Source organism: Cucurbita pepo, chromosome LG11 (assembly GCF_002806865.2).
Source record: "Cucurbita pepo subsp. pepo cultivar mu-cu-16 chromosome LG11, ASM280686v2, whole genome shotgun sequence".
Classification (NCBI taxonomy): domain Eukaryota; kingdom Viridiplantae; phylum Streptophyta; class Magnoliopsida; order Cucurbitales; family Cucurbitaceae; genus Cucurbita; species Cucurbita pepo.
In genome coordinates this window covers 8651256-8661521 of record NC_036648.1, presented here as the reverse complement: position 1 = coordinate 8661521, position 10266 = coordinate 8651256, and the positions used below count along the sequence as shown (strand labels likewise).

General features: G+C 36.9%; 3 protein-coding genes across 3 annotated transcripts; 2 read left to right on the top strand and 1 right to left on the bottom strand.

The window, feature by feature from the left end:
* Positions 1 to 15: 15 nt before the first annotated feature.
* Positions 16 to 2601, bottom strand: LOC111805786 (transmembrane 9 superfamily member 11). Its single transcript, XM_023691018.1, has 2 exons — positions 2442 to 2601; positions 16 to 2222 (listed from the first exon to the last, which is right to left on the bottom strand). The coding sequence occupies exon 2, from the start codon at positions 2202 to 2204 to the stop codon at positions 216 to 218; it is 1989 nt and encodes a 662-aa protein (XP_023546786.1). The 5' UTR covers positions 2205 to 2222; positions 2442 to 2601; the 3' UTR covers positions 16 to 215.
* Positions 2602 to 5520: 2919 nt separating this feature from the next.
* LOC111805826 lies at positions 5521 to 6256 on the top strand. The gene has a single exon (XM_023691067.1). It carries the CDS (start codon positions 5612 to 5614, stop codon positions 5936 to 5938), a length of 327 nt encoding a protein of 108 aa, XP_023546835.1. The 5' UTR covers positions 5521 to 5611; the 3' UTR covers positions 5939 to 6256.
* A 1579-nt stretch (positions 6257 to 7835) lies between these two features.
* On the top strand, positions 7836 to 10141 carry LOC111805005 (peptidyl-prolyl cis-trans isomerase CYP28, chloroplastic). The gene is made up of 2 exons (XM_023689861.1): positions 7836 to 8620; positions 9669 to 10141. Exons 1-2 carry the CDS (start codon positions 7894 to 7896, stop codon positions 9875 to 9877), a joined length of 936 nt encoding a protein of 311 aa, XP_023545629.1. The 5' UTR covers positions 7836 to 7893; the 3' UTR covers positions 9878 to 10141.
* The last annotated feature ends 125 nt before the right edge of the window (positions 10142 to 10266 follow it).

Below are 10266 nucleotides of genomic sequence, written 5' to 3'. Positions count from 1 at the left end.
ACACAAAAGCATATATATTTCTTAAGGAATGAATGAAATATTATATGAGGGCAGATGAAAATACATCAAAACAGGACGGTATTATTGTCATCGTCTCGTTGAAATGAATCGACGAAAACTAATATATCGTATCGTATCGTATCACAGTAATAACGAGCAATCCATACAATTGTATTCTTTAAATCACCCCCTAAACTGCCACTCACTCATCTCCTTCAATCCAACTTCACTGAAGAGAACAAGTAATGCACGAACCAGAACGACGACAGGAACCCGATCGTACCGGTTGCAAGCATGATGGCAAACACCATTAGAAGGGAGTATCCGAGGTAAAGCGTCGAAGAGACCGGTCCGCTCAAGCTCTTCAGATCAAAGATTAGATAGTTGATGGAATATAAAAAGATGTATATGGCAACAGAACCAGATGCAAAGAAGGCCTTCCACCACCATCTCCAATCCTCCACACACAGATGCATATAGGTAAGAACCAAAGATACTTCAGCACAAACGACGACGAGAAGGATCAAAACAATGAAGAGAAACCCGAAAACGTAGTACACACGACCCATCCAGATACTAGACATGATGAAGAACAGCTCAATGAATAAGGTTCCAAAAGGAAGAGTGCCAGCACCAAGAACTAACAACCAGGACGGGTATTTTTGAGCAGGGATTTCGCGAGGAATTTGATTAGTACGAACTGGAAACTCGATATGAGGCGCTTTGGCACCGAGGTAACCACCAACAAGCGTAAGGGGAACCGAGATGCAGAACCAAAGCAAGAGCAATATAACAAAAAGGGAAAATGGAATGGCTCCTGTACTGTGACTACCCCATAAAAGGAAGTTCAGAGTGGTTAAGATAAAGAAGGCAATACCAGGAAAGAAGCACGAGACCTTCCACGAGACAGAGATCCAACCTTTGTTGTCACCACAACCGATCGTCCTCCATAAACGAACAGCGAAATAACCAGCTGCAACACCAAGAATCATATAGAAAAATAGCATACCGGTAATAAGCGTTCCACGAGATGCTGGCGACATGAATCCTAGAGCAGCAAATAATATGGTCACCACTGCCATTCCAAAAATCTGAACTCCATTACCAACCATAATACATAGGAGTGAAGGACTTGTGGGAGCCCTAAAAACATCTCCAACAACAAGCTTCCAGCCAGATAACTCCTCATTCATCTGAGCTTGGGCCTCCTTGTCGAGCTCCTCATACCGGGTCAGATCCCGCCTAACCGTCCTCAAGAAGATAACAAAAACAATACCAGCAAGAAAAGTAATCACCATCATAGAATTCATGATTGAGAACCAATGGACTTTGGATCCCTCCATCTTAAGATATGCATCCCACCTAGATGGCCATTTGATATCGCTCTCCTCGAACATAACTTCATACGTAAAAGCAATAGGCTGGCCTTCCTTGATAGACATCGACACCGTCGTGGGATCACACTGTACCGCACTAGGATACGCTTGGTACATTTTCAAGTTCTTCACCTGATCAAGATTGTGCACAATGCTACACGGTACAACCTCGAACCCAACGACCATATATCCAGGCACATCAGATCCCCCTTTCCCAATCGTCGGGATCAACTCAGCAGCATCACCAGTCCCCATTACACGAGCCATATTGGCATCCTCATATTTATGAACAAGGACCTTGAATTTCAAATGATTAAACACATAGTAAGCATCTTTAACCTTAACACCAACAGGATAACCAGTCCACCGCAGGACATAACCTTCCTTCTGAGTATAACGAATCGCAGGTAAATTGTCAAGAATCAAATTAACCTGATACATTTCATCAATTCTCTCCTTCATGATCTTAAACTGATCAGATGTCAATGGATCTGAAGCACACACAAAGATATCCGTTTGATTTGTGAACATCTTAAACTGATAAGGCGAATTCTCAATTCGATCTCCCATTAAAAGCTCACCAAGATTCTCAGCACTGTCCTTAACACCTTCTGAAGGCTTACAAAACGGCAAACTATAATACCCATATGGCAATTCGGTTTCGATAGATGTAAGAGAATTAACCTTCACTGACAAGAAGTCACCAACATTGTATTTGTGGGGATAGCTACCAGGAAGGTAAAACCCATAGCCGAGTTGAAAAATCAAAGAACAAGTTAAAACCCAGATCCGGAATCGACTGAACAACTTCATTCTCGACAAATCCATATTCGATTTGTATCGGATCTGAAAACCTCGGATCAGGGGAAAAAAACAATGCCGAATCAAGAACAAACGAGTACGCAATCGTTTAATCGAATTTGCAAGAGAAAATCTAAAACAAATGCTATAAACATACAGGAAACTTCAAATGAAATGAACAGAAATTAGGCATGGAAATAGCAAAACAACAAAATTAAATCAAAATGGCTCAAAATTTCGTTTGCAAGAAACGATCCAACAGACCTTTTTACAGAATCGCTACAATCTCCCACGAGAAGGGAAATGTGCACCGGCAGCAGCAGTGATGGAGGAAGAAGAGAGATTACAGGAGAAATGGCTATGGCGGAAGAGACAACGTCCCTATAATGAGCAACAAAAAACATTCAGTTTCTACGGGCAGCGTGGGCAGGACTCACGCCTTTAAATTCATGTTTTATTTTGTTTTTTGAAAAAGAAAAAAATCCTCAAAATAAAAAAAAATATATATTTTTTTAATATTTTATATTCTTATTATAGGAATAAATAAATGTGAATATGATTAAATCAAATACGAGAGATTCAAATCACGAACATAACTCGATTGATTAAATCAAATATGAGATATTCGAGTCACCGCTCTTACACATTGTTGTACTCAAATTAATGAAGAAATGGTATTAATTTTACGAATGTCGAGAGATATTAATTAAAAAATAATATATGATGAGTATTCATGTGACTCAATAACTCGACCAACTTGACCATCAACCCAAATCATAAAAGGTTTGTTAGGTCAGATTTTTTTCGGGAATTGATTTGTGGTTGACATTTTTTTTTGGTCGGGTTAAGAAAAAATTGAGTTAAAACACAACCTTACACTACTTTTTATTACGTATTTGACTTTTGCAACCGACATGAGTTGTAATTAACATTTGATGTTTGGGATTTATGCAAATTTTAGTAGAGGTGTACACAGATTGAGTCGAGCTGAAAAAATAGTTTTGACTTAACCCTAAATTTCAGATTGGTTGGATTAGTAATCCGAGCAACATGAATAGAGTTTACAACTTTACCCTCTCTTTTCGAGTTGTGTTGTNTGGGATTTATGCAAATTTTAGTAGAGGTGTACACAGATTGAGTCGAGCTAAAAAAATATTTTTGACTTAACCCTAAATTTCAGATTGGTTGGATTAGTAATCCGAGCAACATGAATAGAGTTTACAACTTTACCCTCTCTTTTCGAGTTGTGTTGTTGTTTTTTTTTTTTTTAATTATTTAAAAATCATATTTGTCAAGAAAAAAAATTAAATTCAAACTATAGCATTTAAATTAAACTAGAAATTAAAAAAATAAAATAAAATAATAATAATAATAATAAAGAAATAAATAAACTTTAAAATATCCCACCGACGGGACTAGTTGGATATTTAGACACGTGGAGGAGCCGAATGCCCTCCTCGTAAACGGTGAAATGTGATAAATGAACGGACAAATTACAGCGGTGAAAAAAATCCAAATAAAATTACTGAAATTAAGTTGGTTTACTTTTAAATTTACACAATAAATATTTATTATTATTATTTAATTAAGCATTTAAATATTTTTGGATTATTGATCTATTCAACTCTACTTTAATTTTTTTTTTTGTTAATTTACTTTCATAAATTATAATATTTATGTCTGTTTTATAATATTTTTAGATTAAATTAATAAAAATATCTTAAATTTTTTATGTTATTTAAAAAATACTCTTAAAGTCTCAAACAGACATAAATAATATCAATAAAAATTGTTACAGTCGAAAAGTTTATCAGCATCTCATAGATTATCTCCCAATATTTTAATGTTACTTTTCAAAATTCATTAGTATTTTTGAAGCTCAGTACGAACTGTAAGAATATTTTGAATTTTTTAAAAGATTTTAAACGTTTTTTTAGTATTAATAAAAATTTTAAAAAAATGAAGGGTATTTAAAAATACATTTAAAAGTTTTTTTAATTTAAGGATATTTTTGAAATAAAGTATTAATATATTTTTTTAATTCTTGAAATGACCCTGATATATGGTCATTGACGGTCTATTTAAATTATTAAAATATTTATTTTAATATTCATATTTTCCCGCTTGGATTCTAGAAGAACACGTACGTATGGTTGGTAAGAAAGAGTTTGTTTACAAGAAACAAGAATTTGATTTTGAAGCTTCTCTCTCAATAATGTAAAGATTATGTCTGGAATTATTACACTTTTACCCCTTACTTAAATTTTCATTTAATCCTCAAATTATAAATATTACATTTTTATTTATTTAATTTTGAACTTTATTTTCATTTTATGAAGTCATTTAAAATAATTATAAAATTATTAAAATTAACTAAAAAAATCTACGTCATAACATTTTTAATTAATTAATTGAAAGTTAACGGAGGATAGAAATGTAAAAATATAAAATAATCATGTTACATTTTGAAATTAAAAATCAATTGAAAAGTAGATTTTATTAACAAATATAAACTCACTGCCAAAAGAATATATTCCCCTAATTTTATTAACATATTTTATATTATAAAAAATTTATAATTGTTATCATATAATTTATAATACAATATGTTACACGTGTTTCAAATTTTTTAAAAAATGGGAATAGAATAATGTTATTATATTAAAATTTAAAATTTTAATAAAAGTTATATTGAAAATTTAATCTCAAAATGCTTTATTTTACAACTGAAAAATAAATAATAAATAATATTAAATGTTATTGAACTTATTAGGTCTTAACAAACAAATGGTGCCTAAATTTTAAAAACATTTAGTCAAATAATAGGTTGGATTATACACCAACTATTCGGTATGGAGTCCGTAAATAATATGACATAGATATGGGAGGGTTCACTGCTCCGATAGAACCCGAATGGATGGATGTTTGAGATGTCTCGATGTTATGAATGACGCACAAGATCGTTATTGATAGACAAAACCAAGCAAGTTACGATGACTGATGACATCTCGAGACTTGGGATGACATCATGACATAAAAAAACCGTGTCAATTGGGAGCCAAGATGATATGATGAAATGGGACGTTGTGTTGAAAGACTTTGGCTGGAGTATAGGCAAATGTCAAACCAGATGACTTATCCAGTGTCTATGCACACGTGCTTTTGAAATGTTTTTTTTTTTTTAAATAAATGTTATTAAATCAAAAAACCAATTTATTTATTTAATTTAATTTATTTTTTTTTGGTGGGTAACTAAATTTGGGTCGTTTTATCGCCGGACACAAAAAACAACCCCGCCATTTATTTCGGTACCCGTTCCCCAATCCCCATTTTTGCCGCCTATAAATGCCACTTCCCACGCCCAATCCCGGTCTCTCTCTCCCACGCATTTCTTCAAACATCTCCCGCTCGTGGTGGTCCGATCCTATTCTTCCATGGCCGCCGACGGCCTCCTCCGCCCTGTCTACGAGGCTTGCATCGCCGGCTGCGACACCGAGATCGACCGCCGCCCCTACCACCGCAACTGCGGCTGTGCACTCCACAAATCCCGTCGTCAATCTCCTCGCTGCTCCCATTCAAAGTCTAAATCCATCTTCTATCCCATTCGCCGATCCTGGAGTGAAGGCTGCTTGGCTCTCGCCCTCGCCTCTGCTTCATCTTCCCCTTCCTCCTCCCCTGTCATCGGTAAGACCTCTCAACCTGGTGTCGCTTTGAGCGACGACGATGACGACGACGCTCCTCTTCAGCTTGCGAGGAATTGATTCCGATTCTTCCTCTTCTTTTGCTTTCACCGTTTCGACAATTTTCCTGCCCTAGGTTTTGAATAATCATGAACCAGATGAGATGATTTATAATTGTATGTGTGTGTGTTTTTTTTCTTTTAAACTTTCTGTGATCTGAAAAACAATACTGGATCCATTCTTGTTTTGAGTCGTGTTTTTTACAACTTGCCGTCAAATAGATGGCGAGGATTGATAATCGGTCTTCTCTGTGTTTGGAGAAGTGCCGTTGGTGATTAAGATATACTCCACCATGTGTTTATAGCGTATGTAATTGTATATATACATATATGTTTTTTATGTTCTCTGTCTTCTTCTGAAATCTGTTCCTGATTGTTGGTAATCTGCCATGGAAATCTTCTGTAGCATCTGCTTCTTGATCGATTGTTTCTTCTTTTTTCCGTAACGAGTTTGAGGAATAATCTGGCAAATGGATGCCAATTAATAGAAATGGATTATTTCTTCCAAATTGGAGATCCACCATGATCTTCACGAAGAACAGAGGAATTAAACCTTATTTCTTCAAATTTTTTTGGGTGAACTTTAGGGTTTTAAGAAATGGTAGAAAGCATATAAACTAATTAAAATAGAAATACTTGAAAGCTTAGGAATAATCAATAGTAAGAAAATAAAATTGAAATTAACATTTATTAAACTTTATAGGGATTTATAATGTGAATAAGAGAATCAACGTGAGGTCTAATTAAAAGAATAATCAAAACTAAATATATAATTAAAATTTTCAACATTAAGAATAAAATAAATATATATACATATGGTAACAACCAAAATACTACATTTAGATTTTTTTTTTGTGGGGAATCTCTCTTTTTTTCAGATCTGTTTAGTGTTTAGTTAACGGGGAAATCTCTCTATCTCTCCTTTTTCAGATCTGTTTAGTATTTAGTGAAACGGGAGAATATCTCAAACGGGAATATCTCTTCTTCTCCAGTTTTGTTTAGTGTTTAGTTAACCAGGAGAACTCCCTCCAACGGGAATATCTCTCCTTCTCCATATCTCTTCTTCTCCAGTTTTGTTTTGTTTAGTGTTTAGTTAACCTGGAGAACTCCCTCCAACGGGAATATCTCTCCTTCTCCAGATTTGTTTAGTGCTTAATTAACCTGGAGAAATTTTCATTTTTCAGATAGGTTTAAAATTTTTATTTTCAGATATGTTTAGTTAATGGAGTGCTTTCTCTCCTTGCTCCTCTTCATTCTCACTCTAGACATAGGTCTCAGCAAAGTGGTAAGATCGATCTCTCCTTACTCCTTCATTCTCACTCTAAACATAGGTCATAGGTCTTTGCATGCAAAGTGGTAAGACCATGCATGGAGGTTGATGCCTGTCTAGTGGAAGGTGAAGGAAGTTGGTGACCTGATGATAGGGGAGCCAACGCGACCGTAACTAGTCCAGTGGAAGGTCAAGGAAGTTAGTGACCTGATGATAGGGGAGCCGACGACCGGCGAAGCTCTAAGCGACTAAGGGACCGTAACTATAACGGTTTTAAGGTAGAGAAATTCCTTATCAGATAAGTTTTGACCAAAGGCCTAATAATTTGGACACTCTAACATCTCTAACTGAGATTTTTTTAAAAGTATTAAATTTAGTTTTATTCTAAAATTATATTAGCGAGATTAAATAGACAAATGGAGGGGAAAAAATCCCAAATAAAGCATAACTCAAAATCCATGACCAAATGTATATTTTATTTTTATTTTTATTTTTACTCTTTAAAAATCAATTTCCTTGGAAGCAAAAATAAAAATAATGATAATAATAATAAAAAGAAATAATATATATATATATATATCTGAATAAGTAGTGGGCCCACTCTCTTGTCTGTGGTCACCAATCCTCCATTTCCTTCTACCTCCTCACCTCTCTCTCTCTCTCTCTCGCATCCACAAACACGATGGTCCTTCTTCACTCATTTCCCGATGATGGCCTTCTCTCTCGTTTCCACCACCTCCTCCTCCGCTTCTGCCGCCACCGCCGTGCTATTACCTCCACATCACCACCACCGCCGTCGCCCTGCCGGAGACATTGCACTTCCTCGTCGATCCCTCCTCCTCCTCTCCACGTCCCTCTCTCTCTCCACCGTCGTCGATCCACCTCCCTCCCCGGCTTCCCCTTCGCCGGACACCACCATCACCGACCGCGTCTTCATCGACTTCAGCATTTGCCCAACCAACTTCCTTCCCAACCGTGAATCCGCCGATGATGGCGGCGATTCCATCCTCTGCTCCGATTCCGCCCTCCTCGGTCGCCTCGTTCTCGGCCTCTACGGCCACCTGGTTCCAATCACCGTCGCCAATTTCAAATCCATGTGTACCGGGTCCTGCGGCTCCTCGTATAAGGGCACTTTGGTCCACAAAATCTTCCCCGGCCAATTCTTCCTCGCCGGTCGACAGGGTCGCCGCGACAAAGGAGCAGTCCGGCCACCGCAACAATTACCGAGAAATACGGAAACGGTGAAGTCCGATTCGTTCTTGCTTTCGCATTCGAGAGGCGGCATTGTTTCTTTGTGCCTTTCGGAGAACGACGACGACGACGAATTGAAATTGGATCCAAATTATCACAATGTGGAATTCTTGATCACCACCGGCCCTGGCCCCTGCCCCCAGCTTGATAGCGAGAACATTGTCTTCGGGACTGTGCTTGAAGGTACAAATTCAAACTAATTTCTCACGATTTACTCTTTACATTTTACATTTGATCCTTATGATTAGTTTTAGAAGTTTCAATTAATCAGTTTCATAATCCTGCATGCCATTTCTAATCCAATCCATTTAACACATTAGCACATTAGCTCAGGAGGGATATATGTTGAGATTTATCCCGTTAATCAGCAAATTCATGATAAGTAGACAATATCATACCATGGTAGAGAATCATGATTTCTAACATAGTATCACAGCCATGCTTTTGATTTAGTCATGTCAATAGAATCCAAGTGTCGAAAAAAGAAATGGCTAGCATTGAAGGTGTAGTCAAAAGTGACTCATGTGTCGAACAAAGGTGTACTTTGTTTGAGGGTTGAGGAGTCGAGCCTCGAATAAGGGGAGCCTATTCGAGGGCTACATAAACCTCAGGAGAGGCGGCTCTATGGTGTACTTTGTTCGAGGGGAGGATTGTTGGGAAAGAGTCTCACATTGGCTAATTTAGGGGTTGATCATGGGTTTATAATAAGAAATACATCTCCAATAATATGAGGTCTTTTGGGGAAGCCCAAAGCAAAACACCATGGTAGAGAGTGTACTTTGTTTGAACAAAGGTGTAGTCAAAAGTGACTCATGTGTCGAACAAAGGTGTACTTTGTTTGAGGGTTGAGGAGTCGAGCCTCGAATAAGGGGAGCCTATTCGAGGGCTACATAAACCTCAGGAGAGGCGGCTCTATGGTGTACTTTGTTCGAGGGGAGGATTGTTGGGAAAGAGTCTCACATTGGCTAATTTAGAGGTTGATCATGGGTTTATAATAAGAAATACATCTCCTTTGATATGAGGTCTTTTGGGGAAGCCCAAAACAAAACACCATGGTAGAGAATCGTGATTCTTAATAGTATACGACTAGTATCACTCAAGAAATAAACTACTAAGTTTTAAAACGAAGATCAAATTGTAAGGAAAAACTTCACCAAATTAGAGCTAAGCAAAAAGGGCTGAAATTAGTACCAAAGATGTTTGATATCTGTGTAAATTTTGGGAGTTTCAGGTCTGGATGTTGTGGCAGCCATATCCTCAACTCCAACATACAAGCCATCTGAGAGAATTAGGCAATTCAATGATTTGGCTAAGTTCTTAGGAGATGAAAGGGCTCAAAATGCAAGAACAATATGGAACAGACCTCTCCAAACTGTTTATATCAGTGACTGTGGAGAGCTCAAAGTTGCAAAGCCTTCACTGTCTCCAACTCTGCCTTAAACACAGCCCACTTGCCCTTTGTTATCTCTCAAGGTTCCATTTCTTTGCCTTCTCATATTTCTTTGTGTTCTTCTACGAAAATTGAACATTCCATCCCATGTTTTTGTTTTTGTTTTTGTTTTCTCACATGAACAAAGGGCTAACCTGGCCTCTGTTCTTGTTTGGACCATTGTCTGTGTTCAAACCAATCGGAAATCAAATTTTGATGTCAATACTGTTGACATTTTATATGCTAAAGAAAGCATAAATTCGTTGTTGTTCACTCATTGTTATTGTTTTTGTCCTGTTCGTTATATGTGAGTTTTCATATTGGTTGGAGAGGAGAACGAAACATTTCTTATAAGATTGTGGAAACCTCTCCCTAATAGATGTATTTTAAAACTGTGAGA